Source organism: Grampus griseus (genome assembly GCF_964374135.1).
Source record: "Grampus griseus genome assembly, chromosome: 4".
NCBI lineage: Eukaryota > Metazoa > Chordata > Mammalia > Artiodactyla > Delphinidae > Grampus > Grampus griseus.
The window spans coordinates 43957126-43976630 of NC_138997.1; the positions used below are offsets into that span (position 1 = coordinate 43957126).

At 40.9% G+C, this 19505-nt stretch overlaps 1 protein-coding gene across 1 annotated transcript in view; it reads right to left on the reverse strand.

Annotated features, from left to right (window-relative positions):
- Window positions 1-19505, reverse strand: part of FRAS1 (Fraser extracellular matrix complex subunit 1) — a 459773-nt gene that overhangs the window by 34191 nt on the left and 406077 nt on the right. Inside the window, exons 55-61 of the mRNA XM_082652906.1 lie at window positions 17502-17748; window positions 15909-16253; window positions 14208-14368; window positions 13491-13638; window positions 6575-6780; window positions 3513-3669; window positions 1142-1342 (exon numbers count right to left, since the gene is read on the reverse strand). Of these exons, the coding sequence (XP_082509032.1) occupies window positions 1142-1342; window positions 3513-3669; window positions 6575-6780; window positions 13491-13638; window positions 14208-14368; window positions 15909-16253; window positions 17502-17748 (1465 nt within the window). The remainder of the gene's footprint in view (window positions 1-1141; window positions 1343-3512; window positions 3670-6574; window positions 6781-13490; window positions 13639-14207; window positions 14369-15908; window positions 16254-17501; window positions 17749-19505) is intronic.

A 19505-nucleotide genomic window follows, 5' to 3' on the forward strand; every position in this document is an offset into this window, starting at 1 on the left:
TCCTGGGGACCGATAGCTCAAGGGCTACCTACCAGGCCATTTCTGCAAAGACAATAATGTGAAGGTTTGGCAGCCTGGAATGGGGAGGGTTAGAGCTTAGAAACCCCCTTCCTTTTCTGTAAAGTGATTCTGGGAAGGTGCAGATATCTCGGGCAGTAGTCAAGGTGCCCTTCTTCCTCTCCTATAGACATCTGGGCTAGGTTACTTCTAAGACCTGCCTTTCCCCCAGATGCTTATGCAGAAAAGGAAAAAGCTAAGACACTTGGAAGAGAGGTCCTTGTGACGACGTGGAGGAAGGGCACCTACCTTCCCTGTAAACACGAACCAGACACATAGGGATGGAGCCGAAAGCCCTCTGAAGCTCCGGTGGGTGACAGGGACATACAGAGACCACCCCTCCATTTCCAAGGGAGTCATTTTCTCCCTCCACTTGCTAAGACACCTCTGAAAAGACCTTCTATCGCTTTTGCCCACTTCTGGGCACATCACACATGGTGGCAGGCTCTATAACAGCCTTTTCACCTTATACTGCTCCATAAAGTTCTGGGAAAAAGCCAAGCATACAATTCAACTCCTCCTCTGTCTCATTCCTTCCATTAAATAAACATATCAGACAGTTAAACAGCTGGTTGTGACCTGAATCCCATCCTTCTTCCCTGACTCATCTTCATAGCATCTCCTAGTAGATGTCAAACCACTTGAGCATGGAGACTGTGCCTTCTGGGTTTAGTAATCCCCGAGGGGCCCAGCACAGTGGTTTGTACCAATGTTTGCTGAATGACAAACATTCAAAAATATACAAAAAATCATGTATATTTTAAAAAAATCAAGTGCCCTCCTTGCTCAACCAAATCATAGGCTAATGACAGCAGCAACAAAAAATCCTTTTGAATGAGCCAAAATGCCTAGGATGTTCTGAAGTGAAGCATTTCTTTGGCCTTTTTCTTTCTTTACCATGCCATTTTTACTAATTAGAAAATTTAAAGACTCCCACAATCTCAAATGTGTGCTTAATAAGTACTTCACGCTGTTGGAAATACTGTTTCTCTCTTTCATTTTTCTGCTTGTTCCTTTCTTCAAATATAAGATATCTGCCTCTCTCTTAAGTAAAACCTACAGATTGGGATTGGCATTCAATTACCAGGACTGAACTTTAAGATTCGGCTTTTTGGGTAATAATCCACACCAGACTGGGCCGACCCGTCCCGTGTGCTACAGCGAATCTTGGACGTCCTGTTCTGATCCCCTCTGCGGATCACCTTGATGTTCAGAATGGCCGTGGCATCTGGCCCTGAGGGTTCCCGGACTTGGTATGCAGCTTCTTCAAACTCAATGGTGGGAGCTTAAGGAAACAAGGTTAGGAAAACAAGAGCAAGTTGGAAAAGTGACAAAGAATTCCACCTCCCATGAAAACACCTTCTAATGACAAGAGGGAATTTTTCACATTAGTTAACAATACAAAGGCAAAATAGCTTGCAGTCAATAAAAATCAATCAGTATTTATCCCTAAGCAATACTTTGGAAAAAGGGATTTCTCTGTGATTCTGCAGGAGTTGTTTCTCACATATTTCTTATTAAAAACAATATAGTGGAAGAAATATTTTTAAGCAGTTTGAAATGCATGATGTCCAAGTTTCCATCTAGGCATTATAGCTCACAGCATGTTTTTAAATCCGCACAATTTATCAAGGGACAGAGACACAGTTAAGCCCTTGATAAATATCTATTGACTGATTCTATGAACCAACTCCTTTTCATTTATATACTGCTTAAATGTACCAAATCTCTGATCTTTTTTTTTTTTTTTTTTTTTTTTGCGGTAGGCGGGCCTCTCATTGTTGTGGCCTCTCCCGTTGTGGAGCACAGGCTCCGGACGCGCAGGCTCAGCGGCCATGGCTCACGGGCCCAGCCTGTGGGATCTTCCTGGACCGGGGCACGAACCTGTGTCCCCTGCATCGGCAGGTGGACTCTCAACCACTGCGCCACCAGGGAAGCCCATCTCTGATCTTTTGGATCCTCCCTCCCAGTGCTCTCAGCTCCCCAATGCTTAGCTTTTCCTAACTTCTCACAGGTTATTTAGTTAAGGATGAGTAGTTATAGTGACCAGCTACAACAATAATTCAGGAACACAAGATTTCCTAACACAATCTGATTTGAGGTACTATCCTCATTGCTATGGAACGATTAATTGTTGATTTTTTAAAAAAATTCAAATTATACCTTCTTTTGTATTATATTCTCATGACGAAGGGCAACGTGGTAGTGGTGGAGAGAGTGGGATAAGAAGATGGAAAAATTGGGAGCAATTACAAATCTTATACCACTTAAAATATAGACTCTTTCAGAAATTTCTGATGTCTCTATGTTCACTTCCCTCTTTCTCTCTCAGAAAATCAGTTCTTCCTAATTGTAGAAGATATGCTTCATTTTAGACTTCATAGTTGTTACCGTGTGCACTCTTTGAAATTGAGGTATGTCACTGTAACAGTGTGAACTTGTTGCTTCTCTGAGCTTCAGTCACTGGGTTTTCTGTGTGAACAGGAGAGGTTCACTTTTTCTGTGTGAACAGGAGAGGTTCAGGATTTGAACCTGAGTCTCCTTGGGTAAAGGGCTAATTCAACTTCAAGGCTGGCTTTTTTGCTTTTTTCCCAATGTCCAAGTTAGTCCCTATTTTAATATTAGAAACCCTAAGAGTCTCACTGACTCTTGCGTAGATTCTAGAATCTGATAAAATAAGGTTCTACATGCACTTTTGTTGCTTACAGCTGTGTAACTAAGAACGTAAATTGTATAACTGTGCTGAGGTTCAATTTCTTTCCCTATAATATAGGGATAATAACACCTACCTCAAGGGGCTACTGTCAGAATGAAATGAAATGAAATAGTATTATATGCTTAGAATGGTTCTTAGTATACAGTCAATATTCAATAAAAACAGCTGTTACTATTTGTAGTTTTATTGTCCATTTATTAAAATACCTATTTTAGTAAAACAATTATGTCCCTATTTGAAACAGATTTTGTTTTCTTTGGTGCCTGGGTCACTCTTTGCTGACACCTGACTAAAGAATTTAAGTTTTTTTAGGTGAGTAGGCCAAATCAATTAGAGAGAAGAAAACTGAGAAATTAGACTTTTCCAGAAAGGTGGCAGCGTTTTAAATCAGTTCATTGGACTCAACTGATTCTGATTGTATTTCCAATCCTGCTCTTGAATTGCAGTGACTTAAACATTTTTATTCTCCGTCTGTCTTAGCATCTCTGTCCTAGCGTTTAACCATACTTGCTCTCTATCTCTTGGTGATGTGGTAGAGAACAATGTGATTTAAAATACTGGAGCTCTGTAGACGGTGATCATTTGCTGCCAATATTTTATATAGATACTCTAAGACTGTTATCAGTAGACACTTGTATAGTGCTTTCATTTTTCAAAACACCTATAATTATGTTATTGGTAAAGCATCCGTTCATGTCCCATCAACCTAAGAGTAACTAAAGGCAATTTCTTCCATTACCATCTTCATCATTGGATATGGTGATGGTGGCCATGTTATTCTTTCCAACTCTGGCTCCACTCCAGTGGTTCCCAAGAGGATGGCCAAGGTAGACCCTGAACTGTTCCTCAGGCTCAAACATGGAGTCATCGTGGATATAGACAGTACAGTTCTTCATCTAGAGCCAAGGGCACAAGAAAGAGTAAAATTTGCAGTGAGATATCAATAATTTGCTTGGCTTTCCCTAGAAAATGATTTTCCTTCTTTGTAGCATCAAAGAGTCAACACAGATTCAAAAATATCCCGTTTCATTTATAAAATAGAATGTTTAACAGTTCATGCCTGAGTGGACCTACCTGTATGTGGAGACTTGTATTAAACATTCCAAACGATTTTGAATTATTGGTCATGAGTTATGAAAAACAACAAAATGAATCACTAAAAAGCATCTGTAGAACATCTGTGTGCTTTCCCACATTTTGCCTGGGCTCATCTGTACCTTTGTACATGTTATGTTGGTAGATTTCTGATGGTGAGGGTTTAACATATGGATTAGACTTCCTGGAGAGTTGAATGATATTCCTTTTCCTTTGTGAAAATTGAAGAATCGTATAAGGAACTCAGAAAGCCTTCCTGTTAGGCTAAAGACACCTTTAAAAGCTACAGAACTCTCAAATGTGTTGCCGAATGGTGGCTCATCTGAAAACTGAGAACTGAATGTCTGAGAACACAATCTAAATCCCTGTTGGATGAAAAGAACTCAAGCGCTTCCCAAACTGAATATTCTCTACTGAGGACTTGTCTTCTTGGCAAAACGTAAAATAAGGTCACAACATTTTATTTATTTATTTATTTTTTGCGGTACGCGGGCCTCTCACCGTTGTGGCCTCTCCCACCGCGGAGCACGGGCTCCAGACGTGCAGGCTCAGCGGTCATGGCTCACGGGCCCAGCCACTCCGCGGCATGTGGGATCTTCCTGGACCGGGGTACGAACCCGTGTCCCCTGCATTGGCAGGCGGACTCTCAATCACTGTGCCACCAGGGAAGCCCTAAGCTGTATTTTCTTTATAATTTTATTTAACTACAAACTGCCTCTTGGATAGGCAGAGAATCCTCTTCTGAACTTAAAACAAATACAGACATGCAGACTCAAAGCTGAAGATTGTATTTATAGTATTTATATGTGTTTTAAACACGTATTTCAACCTGTCAACAGTAAAATTCCCATAAAATACATAACTAAGACAGGGCTTTTATGAGTCATGAAGGTGTGAAAGACTTGAGAGTCTCAAATAAGGACGCTATCGATTTTTTATTTTTATATTTTTGGTGGTAAAGAATGGAGGGAGAATCTCGGGTGACCTGGGATAAAGTCTTTTTATAAAGACTTTTTATGCTAAACTTCAAAAGAACTAATCATAAGGCAAAAATTTCACACGTTTGCTTATATCAAAACAAAGATTTCTGTTCAACTAAGAACACCAAGGGCAAAGGTACTAGATGAGTGACAGAGAAAGGCACTATGTTTATGATATCTAAAACATCTAAACACCGGCAAGGATTAATGTTACTATTTAGGATTATTAATATTAAGATCAATATTTAGAATATACAAGGAAGCACTGCAAATCAGTAAGAAAATGACAGCAATACAATAAAATAAGGAACAAAGGATAAAAATAATAGATTTTCATAAGAGAAACTCAATGAACTAACAAGCATATAATATAGTATTAGAGAAATGCAAATTAAAATGAGATACAACTTTATACATACCAGATTAGTAAACATTAAAAGATGAGTAATTGAAAAAGTGTTGAAGAGTATGTAGGGTTTTAGCAACACTCATGTACTGCTAGTGACACTTTGCAAAGTATTCTGATATTATTTTTTCAAATTAAGTACTTTCATGCCCTGTGGTCCAGAAATTTTGCTGCTGAGTTTTTATCCAAAGAAATCCCCACTCGGGTGTGTAAGTGGACATATAAGAGGATTTGCACTGCAGCACTGTCCGCGGTGGCAGCATGATAGGAGGTGACCGGGCACTAAAACTGAGGGTCTTCACTGTCTATTGCTGAGAGTGAATGGGTAAAAGGTAGTAAAGGCCCATCATGAAATGCTAGGCAACAGTTTGAAGCAACAGATTAGATAGACACATAAATGACATGCACAGGTACTAAAACATATTGCTGAGTAAACGCAGAAAACATTCGAAAAAGTATAACACAGTAGCAGTTTTAGAAATAAAAATTATATACGTAAAGAACCAGACACTTCTTAAGAACAAATAGAAAATAAGAGAGATACACATTAAGCACAATCGATTGATTTCCTCTGAGGTGGGGAAGGGAATGTGGCTGCAGAGTAGGGGTAAAGGAAATGAGTAAATCAACAAAATAAAGAGAAGGGCCTTGAACTGACCAGTGGGGACTGCATGCCTTGAAACAAGGGGTTCAACTGACTCAATCATCTGAAACTGAGATCCAATAATGGAGAAATATGATTCTCATTCAATAGATGCTTTGGATATACACACTGAGGTTGCAAGCTTTGAGTCTGATGCAGCCACACTTAGTGACTGGAGTTTCTCAGGAGTTCTTGTGTCCGTACGTATCATTTTTCATTATATTGCCAAGAGAATACTCCACTGTCTTGAATGTGCTCAACTGAACAGGTGTTCAGTCCTGTACTATTGGTCCTATGCCAGAACGTGTGTTGCCCTGGAACAGGGGCCCAGGTATTAGAGAACTGTCTCCTCCTTCTCCAGATAACATTAGTGGAGTGTGTTCATCTCCCATGTAGGTTCAAATTAAGAGGAGTCCCCAGTCATTTGATTCTGCTAAATTCCAAAAATGTTCTACATCATCTAAATATCCCAGCTCAGCCAATGACATAGGTATTTGGTCATAAATGGGAGACAAAGAAGACAACCACATAGAAGAGATGACATTATTAAAAGAATGAACGGTTAATTAGAAACTTCCTAGGATGTTCAGAATTTGTCTAAATTACTTCACTATGGACAAATAAAAGCATCAGGGAAGGAGGGAATCCCATTCTTCAGCCACCAGGAATCCACTTACTTTCTCCCCTTTGAGAAACGTAATCCGTGAAGAGTCTGTGTTTCTTCTGTCCTCAAAGTCCTCCATGACCTGAGCTGAATGGCCCTGAGTATAGCACCTCACTGAAGACTCGTAGCTCAGGTCCCCACTCCGAATGATGGGTACGTGTAGGACACCCTCCTTCTCCTTCACTAGGAGCAAATCCTTGGCAAACTGCATGCTGGGCACTGGGTGAGCAGAAGGAAAGACGGAGGCATCGTTAGTGGGATGCTGAGGGAGCTGGCTGCCACTTGGCAGGACTGGCAGCCAGTTGGCAGGACAGCTCCACTAAGGGCCACCAGAGGCTGATAAACTACAAGCAGTCAGCAGATTTCAAGGCCTGGCTGCTACTCTCAGGACAAGGGAACTGCTTCCGCTGTGAGTATAGTTCCAGCAAAAGAGAACAAATCAAGTTTGCACCAGTTTCTGCTCAGCTTCTTTCTTACAATAGTCACCATCTCAAATACAGACAGGAGATGCAAATAAAGAAATGGGCCACGTGGAAAATCCTGATAGAGACCTGAAGACCCAGAAAAGTTCATGTTCCTTCTAAGGCTACCAAAAAGGAAAACAGCAGTGCAAGCCTGATGAGAAGTGGCCACTCACGTTGGTCCTGGGCCAGGAAGACAAAAGGGAAGAGCAGGGACATCGGTAAAGAGGAAGGAGCAGGTCATGTTTAAAGGGGGCTTTGCCCCTCAGTTTCGTTCTTTTGTTGGCAGGTCTTCCTATTTTCAAACAAAATCAGAGATCTGCATTTTTGTGTCATAGCTCCTCAATTTTAAAATAGCAAGCAATTAAAACAGTAAAAAGAGATTCCATGCAGGTCCAAACTATTGGAGCCAAGCAAAACACATCCATAAGCTGAATTTGGCCAGTGGGCCCCAGTCTGTGACTACTGCTGTGGGGTTACCTCTTCTTTAACAACTCACATGGCCTCATCTGACTTTAGGGAAGGACCGTAGCCAAATGGTGGTTAAAAACGAGGGCTCTGGAATAAGCGCGTCTGAATTTCCATCCCAGCCCTGCTACGTATTAGCGGAATGACACAGGGCAAGTTACTGAGATTTTCTAAGCCTTGGGCTTTTTTAAATACGTAAATTGGAAATGTTAATATCTAACTTGTAAAATTATTGGGAGGATTGAATTGAATGAGATTAGGTATGCATGGTGCTCAATACAGGACCTGGCAAACAGCAGGCACTCAAATTTGGGTAGAAATTATTTTATTATGGTCTGTGTTGCCCCCTATCTCCAGGCTTCTCAATATAATGGATCATGTTTCTATGTGTGCAGACATATAAATAAAAATTGGAATGATTCAAGTATAAAAAAATAATAATAATGGATCAGTGTTTCTTCCTTACTTTCTACAAGGCTTTAAGTAATATTCTGCATTAAGACATGTCCCCTTTCGAGACCAACGTTTTGTTGAGTGCTGGTTATTATTTTCTTAATGGACAATACAAAGAGGTAGTCCATCCAGTCATATGTCAAATTAGCGTTTGGGGCTGCAGGAAGCTGACCTCAAAGCTATAGCCACCTATTTCCTGGCTACGTCCTGGATGTGCCCTGCCCAACCTGAAAGGAAGGAACAGAAGGGGTGAGCACCAAGCTCTCTGCAAGTCAATATGTAGAAAGCTCTCTTTGCCTCCAGCCTGTCCACTGCTCAGAACTGTTGACATTAGCAAATATAAAACAAATCCATTATCTGAGCTAAGCCTAACAGTTACCATTTATCACTAAAGAAAAACCCAGAAGATACCTCTAAAAAGAAGATGAGTGACTTTGGCATCAGGTCCTGCACATTACTCATTTGGGGCTCTTTCTATCCAGTGCTATTAAGAGGTGGGTGGGAATGACATGACCTTGCATGAGGACAAGAAGGAAGCTTGTTGCCAGGTAAAAAGCAACACAAGCAAGAAAGCTTTTCTACTCATGGCAGATTTTATCTAATGCTTTGGATTGATTTTTCTTGCTGGTCTGACAGGCATCAAGTTGGAGGTGAGTTAAAAGCTAAGTGGTAATGTTTGGGTTTTGTCATGTATTAATCAACCCCAGATTCCTCTTGAGATGTAAGACTCCTTTCCCTCTATGTAACATGTATTAACCTTTACTCCTATGCCTATCTGCTTAAAAAAAAAAAAAGGAAAAGAAAAGAAAAGAAAGCAGTGGGTAAACACTCCTCATGATTGCTTTCTGGGAAAAGTCCTGCTTTTAAGGAGCCCCCAGTTCAGTGGGAGACAAGCAGAGCCAATGGACAGGCAATGGGTGGGTTTGGAGACATTTATCTGCATGGGGTTATGGCATACAAAGGGCCCAGCCCGGGTCAGGCATTGTGTTAAGGGCTTCCATAAACATCATTTCTCATCCTCTTCTTGACAACCCTGCAAGGCACTGCAGTCTCTACAGGAAGTAGGGGTGCCGTCCGTGGGGTGTCATTTCTGCCTGACTGCAGAACCCCTTCGCTTTCCACATGGATGAGGTATATGAATGGGAAATGGAAACCACTCTGTGAAGGCTTATGGGTTCGCAGTGGGTATCATGCACTATTGTCAACACCTCTCTGAGAAAATCAATTTGTAGTTATCTTCTTATTTGTGTAAGTCTTGTGTTTTGAAATACATTTCAGGACTCTGCTCTATACTACTCAGTAACCCAAGTGCTGGGCACCAGTCTTAGGCATGGAAACTGTCAACCAACGCTGTTCCCCGCTCATCTTCTTAGTAACTGACAAAGTGAGTGCAGACACCAACTGCCTGGAATGCAGTGGCCTCTTTATTGGTGATGGTTAAGTCTGAGGTTTAGGAAAAATCCCGGCTCTGGTTCTTTGAGTTAATGAGTAGGTGGGACACAGTTACATACATACACAGGGGTGCGGTGCGGCAGCGGCTACAAGGCCTTTCTTGCCTTGCTCAGCAGTCTTCAGGGCAACACCAAAGTCTAATTCCAGGTATCAGAGCAGAAGACAAAGGTGAAAACAGAAAATGTTCTGAGATGAGCTACTTAGATGATTTAAGGGCCTGAAATCAGCCCGGTGGAGTAAGATAAAAGGCGCTAAGGTCACTTTGAAAGGCTGGAAGCTGACTCTATAAGGATCTTGAGTGACATTAAGCATTGTTACATAGAGCGGCAGTGGCCAGCTAAAACTGCAAAATGAAAAGTCAGCATGGTAGAGCATAAAACCAGAAGGCTGGACTCGCACAGAATAGACCTGGGCTTTAACTCTCACTCCCTCACATCCTCTCTGTGTGATTTTAAGTTATTTAACCTCAATTTCACAAGTTGGAGAGGATTAGAGGTAAAGTAATTAGAGATCTTTCTACCCTAGAATGTGCACATTGAAGGGACTCAACGAAAGCCATCAGTTACTGGGAAGGATAACCAACAGAGATAATTGGTGAACACTGCAATGGGTTACTGAAATAGATTTGCAGATTCCTTTCTCTGTGATAAATATCTTGAATGAATATATATTGTTGTAGTCTTCCTGAAAGGTGATATTTTATTTAACATATTCATTTTCTAAGTTTGCAACCCTAATGCCCGTCAATAGAATGCAAGGATAATCTAAATGGAATCTTCTATGTTGATCAGAGTGCAATGAAGTTTGTGTGTGTTACTGGAGTCCCACTGGCAAGTGTGTCAAATTACAGGTGCATCAGGAAGAAAAGAAATTAACATGTAATAAAATCTACTACGTGCCAGGTACTATGGTAGGTATTTTCACATATTTTAACTAATTTAATCCTTACAACAATCTTATCGGAGGCTCAGTAACCTTAGCCACTGAGCAAGGAAGTGGTGGGCGGGGATTATATTTCAGGATTTCTGACTTTCCATTCACTTTCCACTTCATCAGAAGGGAATTAACTATCCTTTCATGTAAAAGAATAAGAAGCCTTTCCAAGAATAAAAAGAATAAATGAATTTCCCTTTTTCTTCTTTTTTAACTTCTTTAAGGAAAAAAAAGTCCCACATATTCTCCAACTGCACCAAATAGAACCTAGTGCAAAGAGTATGAACTCGGAGCCAAAAGTCCTAGAATGCACGCCGGTTCCTCCATTTACTAGACTTTGGGTGTATGTTTACTTCCCTGATTCTCAGTCTCCTTATCCACAAAATAGAAATAAGAGTAAAACGACGGGATTATGAGAAAATGAGATAATGTTTAATAGATGACTCTGTAAACTCTGAGGTAACATGCAACATAAAACAGTATAATTGTTATTATCTTGTTCATGGTTAAAAAGTTACCATTTTGTGAATCATAAACCTAAATCTAAAACTTAGAACTACGAAACTTCCAGAAGTGGACATAGGAGAAAATCTTTGTAACCTTGGCTTAGGCAAAGATTTCTTACATACAACACCGAAAGCACAATCTGTAACAGAAATATCGATAAATGGGAACACTTAAAAGTAAAAAACGCTTGCTCTTCAAAAGATATTGTTAAGAGAACAAAAACAAGCAACAGATTGGGATAAAATATTTGCAAAAAACCAAATCTTTGTCCAGAATCTACAGCAATGCAGTAATAGAGGAGAAAACCCAACTTAAAAAATAGGGAAAATATTTGAAAAATACTCTGTCAAAAAGATATATGGATGGCAAGTAATCACCTGAAAAGAGAGCAATGTCATTAGTCGTTCACTACACACCTACTGGAATAACTAAAAAGCCCCACAAAAACCTGATGTGGTTCTCATACAACGCTGGAGGTAATGCAAAGTAGTTACAACCATTTTGGAAAACAGGCTGGCTCTTTCTAATAATGTTAAACGAACACTTACCCATATGACCCAGCAGCCCCACTCCTAAGTATTGACTCCAGAGATTTCTCTGGAGAAATCCTATTCTCTGGAGAAAACCTATATTCACACCAGAAACTACTCAGCAATAAAGGGAATGAACACTCATATTTACAATAACATGGAAGACTCTCAAATGCAGTGTTCTAAGTGAAAGAAGCGAGATTCAAGGTGCTATTACATGATTCCATTTCTATGACATTCTGCAAATGGCAAAACTTCAGGGACAGAAAACAGCTCAATAGTTGCCAGAGCTTGGGATGGGGAGAGGTTGACTACAAAGGGACACGAGAGAATTTTGTAGGATGCTGGAACGGTTCAACATCTTGATTGTGGTGGTGGGTGAATTTTAACTTATGTAAGTTAGACCTCAATAAACCTAAGTCTAAAATAACATACTACTTTGGATATATGCAAATATATAACAAAAAACTGGTTAAAATAGTTGTCTTCAGGGAGGGGAGCTGGAAGGTTTGGAGCCAGGGGTAGAAGGAAGACAATTTTCATAGTATACCTTTTTTGCTGTTTGCTCTTTTTACTACATAAATGAATAGGTTATTTAAATACAAAAAATTAAAGCTTGCCCTGCTGGGCTGCCAGTTCCTTCTTTGGTGACTCTGTAGTCACTGAAGAGTTTAATCATGGATTCTCTATTCATCACCGGGGATGCTGACGAGGGTCCTCCTGCTTGAGGTGAAAGTTGAACTTGATCTTCTCCACCCAACTCTAGAATCTGACAATTCCAGATTTCATCAGTTCTTCCCCTGAAGAACTGGGGAAGTCCTATCCTGGTCATCCTCTTGTTGCTTAGGTCAGTTCTTCAGTGGGGACTCATATTTTTGTACAGGTACTTGTGTCTATTCATTCCTGCACATCACCCATAAGATGGCCAGTATTAGTTTCCTCAAACAAAAATCACACCACTCCTCTGCTCAGAAGCATCTGCTGCTCCCCTTTACCTACAAATTCCTGACGTTGGAACATAAGACCTCTTAGAACTTGTCTCCAACCTGTCTTTCCATTTCATTTTCTTCCATTCACCTCCTGCCAGGCTCAAAGCAAAAGTAAGCATCTCACTGTTCTCCAAATATGTGTCTTTCAAAATTTTATACCTTATGTATACTATAGCTCTCCATTTAACAAAGTTTTATTTTATTATCCATTAGATAAACTAACTCCTACCACACCTGAAGACTCTGTTTAAATATCACCTCCTTTGTGAAATCTTCTATGATTCTTGCACGCATAGTTACTGTTCAGTCCCTTCTGCCCCTACACTACTGGATTTATCACACTATTAAGTCATTTATCATAATATATTATTTTTTTTCTATCTAAGGATCTGATCCCCTAACTAGACCTTGAGCTTCTTGAAGACACAACTCAACCAGGCATACCCGGTTGCACTTCACTTTGCAGATACTATGTTTTTTACAAATTGAAGATTTGTGGCAACCCTGCCTTGAACAAGTCTATCAGGGCCATTTTTCCAACCGCATTTGCTCACTTTGTGTCTCTGTGTTACAGGTTGGTAATTCTCCCAATGTATCAAACTTTTTCATTATTATTGTATCTGTTATGGTGATTGTGATCAGTGATCTTTGACGTTACTACTGCAAAAAGATTATGATTTGCTGAAGGCTCAGATGATAATTAGCACTTTTTAGCAACAAAATGTTTTAAATAAGGTATGCACATTGTTTTTTAGACATAATGCTATTGCACACTTAATAGACTACAGTATAATGTAAACTTTTATATACACTGGGAAACTAACAAATTCATCTGACTTGCCTTATTGCAATGTTCACTTTAATGTGGTGGCCTGGAACTGAACCTGGAATATCTCTAAAGTATGCCATACATCGTTTTGTGCCTCGCAGATGCCAGAAACATGAATGACTGTTTCTGTCCCATATTTCTATGTAAAACTGTGCGTGTGCATGTACTCATGTACACACACACACACACACACACACACACATTTCTTGAATGAAAATGTGAATGAGTTCCAATGTCATATACATGGATGTTAAGGAAAAAATAGAAATCTGGCCTGAACCACCAGCTGGCATCCCCAATCTCTTACCGTCCTGGAATGTGTCATTAATTGCAATGACAGCCTGGAAGGGTTTGGTCAGTTCGGCCCCTTGTGCTGAGCTGAGGAAAACCACAAATGTCTCCAGCCCTTCAATCACAGGATATTGAGTGTCATCCAAGATGGTCAAGGTGCAATACTAGAAGAGAAATCAGGATGTTAACTAGACTTACTGTGGTGTTCATTTCACAATATATACAAATATTGAATCATTATGTTGTACACCTGAATCTAATATAACGTTATATGTCAATTATACCTTTAACTTTTAAAAAATTAAAATTTTTTTCTAATTAAAAAAGAGAGGGAAAATCAAAGCAAATCTTAAAGGATGTTCACCAACCAGCACTCATTTGCCTTTGGGAGATTAGGGCAAAGGTGACAATTTGCCTTTCTTCGGTGGTCTTAAAGTAAATTTTTTAAATCCATAAAATGATCATCTCTGTATCACATACCGTAGGTGTTTTGTTTCTAGATATTTGCATCGATCTAGTGCAGTTTCTATCCTAAATCCATGGTGCTGGATATTAGATGCTGAAAATGTCACTTGGAGAGTTTGTCGAAGATCTCTTTAAGTTTGTTCTTTGTGTTTTTGAAGAATGGGAAGATCATAATATTTCGGTATTTTATGGTCCTCCAGAGAGTTTGGAGAACAGACTAAAGACAACATGATCAGACCCATCTGGCCTTTGACCTCTGTATGCGCACCTGCTCAGTGACACCTGGCCCAAAGTCCACCTTCCTAGAGCTGGGAACGTAGTCAACTCCTGGAGTGGCGGAAGCTGGGTCCGAGGGCCGCGTTGCACACCAGACAGACGTGAGGGTGGAAAGGTCAGTCCCGTGGCGGATAACTGGGATCTTCACTGTGCCTGAATTGAGAGTCATACATTTCAGTGGTCAACCCGGAACCGGAAAATGGGTGCGGTTTTCAGAACGATGTCCTCCCTCACAGCAGCGGCAGCTTCAGCCTGCTAGCTTGCCTAGTCCGCCTTCAGTGACGTTCCTGTGCTCCCTCCGAGGGAGGCTGAGAGGCGTCACCATCCCTCTTTGTACTGACATTAAGATCAAGAGCAGACCTGAAGGAGGGCCTCAGGGAGGTGGTGCTGGAAAGACAGCCCTTAGGGGAAAGTGGTTTTGTGGCTTCAAGGAGGAGACTGTTCACAGGAGAAGAACAATGGACCGAGGAGAGGCGGGTCCACTGAAAAACATCTCAAGTCTATTTAGGGAGAAGAAACTCAGAGACTAGGGCCTCAGGGACGAGCTAGAAAATAACCAGTTAAGGAAAAACCAGCTAGGGGACTCTATGGAGCCTGGAGCTGAATGTTCCTGATTAAATGTTCCTAACTGGGTGATTTTCCTATCTTATCTGAGTGGTGCACACATCATTACTTAAACCATACGTGCTTATTGCTTATCTTAGGAAGAAGCGCATCTTCTGGTCGCTGTGACAACATACTTTGTAGGGTCCTAATGATACATGACTAAATTTCTAGCTGTTTTCACAATCAAGGTCAGAGAAAAGCTACATGACAAGCCCACCAACCATATTTCTCCAGCCAATAAGCTGAGAGGTGACAAGCAGTCATGGCTGGGCATTTGGTGTACGGGAAAGGAAACATGGTATAATAGAAAGGTCTGGGTTCTTATCCAGCTCTTCCATATTAGCTGGTCTTTGATGATTTATTTAATCTCTCTGGGACTCCATTTGCTTTTATATATAAATGAGAATGAATGGAATGCACATGGCATGGTGGCTGGCATTCAGTAAGTGCTCCAAAATATTAGTTTTTACTATCCCTCAGAATTTCACTTTCAAAGAGATGCAAGGTCTTGATCAGGGGGCTCAGATCAGCAGACACTCAGCACATCTGCTGCCTCTTTTGCAGGATGTCTGACAGCAGCACGCAGAAGACTTTGAGATCCTTGTGGAGCCCAAAGAGGGAAGAGGCCTGGGTGGAAGAAATCTGCCCACTGACTGCCTTGGGCTGTTATATGAACGAGAAAGTTCCATTTGTTAAGACACTGAAACTTTGCATTTATTTGTTTTGGCAGCTAGCAGTACACTAAATAATTTACCTCCATCCTCAACAGGTCACATTCCCCTCCTTCACAAGCCAAAATGCTTAGCACCACGCCCTCCCTCTGGACCACAGAGGTCAGCCAGTGAACTCTAAGCCAGATTCCTCCCTGCCATCAGTAACCAGAGCAAGACAAGTGGATGGAACTCCCTATTCTTCACTACCTTCCTTTCTTGGTCTTGATGCCTAGTAGTACCTGCCTCAGACTGACAACGGTGTCACTGAGGAATGGCATTCTCATGTCCTAAGGGCATTCTCAAAACTAAGAGGAAATTGTTCAAGGAAGGGATCAGGGGATGGATGAGGGAACCCCAGAGACGCTCTCCATTACCTGCATCCTCGCTGACAGTAAAAGCCGTGTTGCCCAGGGACACAGTAGAGGCATCATTGGGACCAGTAATGAGCACCTTGGCCGACGCCACACTTCCGATGCGGGCGTTACCGGAAGCATCTGCCAGGGCAATCTCAAACTCTTCTTCCTCTTCATACTCGCTGTCATCAATGAGCATGACATCGCAGGTGGACGTGGTGACGCCACGCCCGAATATCACACGACTCTCAGCAGACATCCCTCTAGATTTAAAATCAGAGCCCGATTCTAGAGCATACAGGCTACTTCCCATAGCTGACTTAGGGACCGTGTAGCAAATTGCAGATACAATGCTGCTTGAATCCCCTGAAATACAAATGGCAAGAAAACCAAAGCATTTGAATGAGCACTTCTCAGATTTTGAAATCTCTGGTAATTTGACAGGCTTGATCCTCTCTGACATACTCCATATTCTGTTCAAACTCTGACATGAAACCTTCCTGCTTTGCAGTTTCTTAAGCCTGTGGTATAAACCACTTGAGGACCTAATATACCCCAGATACTTCACCCAACAACTTGAAATGGATTTCCTATTCTGTGAATTTTGTGCTCTGTTAATTCACAAGACTCATTGCCCACCATCTAAGACCACAGCGGGTGGAGAGATAAGAGACATATTTGGTACTTTAAGCAGCAAAGTAATTGTGTCCTGAAGGTCGTGCTATGAGCACAGTTCACTGCCTTTCTGAATAAACTTCTGCACTTTAATTCCCAGGGAGAAATAAGCTTGTTTAAAAAGAGGAAGACAAAACAAAATAAACCCCAGCTCCCTGAACAAATGACTTTACTTATTAGTGTTGCCACTTCCCTGGGTGACAGCCTGTTTGGGCTTGGCTGGCTGGCCCAGAGCAATCAACGGGGCTTGCTTGTAATCCGAGGGGCATTGCCAAGGTTTGGTGCTCTCTGCAGTGTCTGTCACACTAACATGCAGTCAGCAGATGCAACAAAATACCCGACGTCATCACTTACAGTCATGTTGTGGCTTTGAGTGGGGATTTAATTTCCATGTGTTTTATAAAGTCTCAATATTGCACAATCATAAATCCATACAATCTTTGTTTTGATTTTCCACCCCTGCAGAATTGCCCTTTATTTCTCATACACAGTTTATTTCTCATCTGAGCTCTACGTGGGACACTCACGGAGGAAAACCTTTAAACACATTTTCTGTCTTCCAAGAACTAAGAGAGGAAGCCAGTTCTTACAAATTGTAACTACCCTCCTTGACCAAGGCTACTAAATATTTATGGATTGGGTGATTGATTAAAAATCCCAGGTTCATGAGTCATTTGCAAAGCCAAATATAACTAGTCTTTTGGTCCCATTTAAGAATAAATGGGAGCACTAACAACCTGAACTGAGATCAGAAGCCTTCTGATAGTACTCACTGTGGGTAGGATAGTTATTAGGATTTCTGGAGATTTAAATGAGTTAATACACATGAAATACTTCCGTGTATGAGTTAATATGGAACCTGAGCACGTGGCACATAAAAGAGACTCAATAAATGTTAGTTATTATTATAGCTCCTTGTCACCTTTGGCACCAACAGACCTTTTCTTTCAATAGGTGCAAATAGAAAGCCAGCGCTCTCGTTGACCCGGTAGGTCTTCTTATCAAACTCTAATGTGGGCTCGTCCTCAGTGTCATTGATAATGACCTTCGCCTGGGTGAAATCCCCCAGTAGGGCATATGCTGGCATGCTGAGCTCCACAGTGAAACTCTCGACGTTCTCAAACACGTCGTCGTCGTTGATGACGATGGTGCAGGACTTGGTGTCCTCTCGCTCATCAAATTGCACCTGTCACAAAGGAAACAACAAGGAGTTAAGCTGTGCCTCAGATTTCCCTGCTCCACACTCCCCAAGAGCATACGGGAAGAGAGGACCCAAGTCCAGTGGGCAAAGCACTGAATGAAATAGCTGGTTCTTCTAGCCCCTACTTCCTGCTGTATCACCTCTTCCCATTCTTCCTCCGTACGCTGGGGCTGATTTACTGTATAGGGACATGGAGGGCAAAGATGTCTCCCACCACGTGGTGACTGTAGAAAAACATATAGATAACCCTTTGTATTATGTTTTATTAACTCACTTGGGATAGCACGAGTCATTTGATTACTCAGTTCCCCTTCTATTTGTGGCAAGTTTAACTGGAAAGATCTTTGAACCTGGAGTGTGCAGTTCTGGCCTCAAGTCCCGGCTCTGTTACTTCCAAGCTAGGTTAGGCTATGAAACTTTACAAACATCAGATTCCTCATCGGTTAAATAACAATAATATACCTATTTCACATACTTACTGGCGGGACTAGATGAGACAACGTATAATGAAGGCACTCAGTATACTTTAAAGCATGGAACAAATACAAGGTATTATTTATTATCATCACCATATTACTTGTACAGTCAAAATTGACATAGAATCTCAGTGCACTGAATAACAGAGTTTGAATTCACAGAAAGTTACATTGTGAACAAGCCAGACTGAATTTTAACTTTACCATTAAATCTTTTGCCATTAAGATGTGCTAGACCCATAATGTGAATTAATTTAGCCTGGTATAAAATAGAGAAATTAATTTATATGCAAACAATTGTGAACTTTTATGGATTTATTCTGGTTTTACTTTGTCTTCAAAAAAAGATGAGGATAAAACCTTCAAATGGAACCAGAGCTATGGATCAGTCTGAAACTGAGTGGACAGGCAATGGACCTGGACTGCACTTTGTGTAACTGAGATAGCTAAAATGTGTAAAAATTAGTCCTAAACCTCTAGGGCCACACAAACCTGAAAAACATGGAATTTTCATCAACAGAAAATTACTATTGCACATGTAATCAACTAATCAAATTAAGTTTTATTACGCTCCACATTTTAAAATGCTCCCAACTAAATGAAACACTCATAGGTCTCTGTTTAGGTCTAGAACACACTGCCTTTTGTCTCTCCCTAAAAACCACAAGTATGTGCTCTTTTTTATTATTTTGCTAGAAGACTCCTTAGCTTATCTGATCTATTCCAATTCCTCATTTAAATTTGACATAAATTAGACGTTTGGGATTAACGTATACACACTACTATATATAAAATAGATAACCAACAAGGACCTACTGTATAGCACAGGGAACTATACTCAATATCTTGTTATATACATATATATATATATATCTTATAACTCTACTCAATACTCAATCTGAAAAAGAATATATATATGTGTATATATATATATATATATATATCACTTTGCTGTACACCTGAAACTAACACAACATTGTAAATCAACTACATTTCAATAAAAGTTTAAAAAAATACATTTTTTTTTTTTTTTTTGCGGTACATGGGCCTCTCACTGCTCTGGCCTCTCCTGCTGCAGAGCACAGGCTCCGGATGCGCAGGCTCAGCGGCCATGGCTCACGGGCCCAGCCTCTCCGTGGCATGTGGGATCTTCCCGGACTGGGGCACGAACCCGTGTCCCCTGCATCGGCAGGGAGACTCTCAACCACGGCGCCACCAGGGAAGCCCAAAAAAATACATTTGACATGAGGCTTTAGCTTAGTCCAG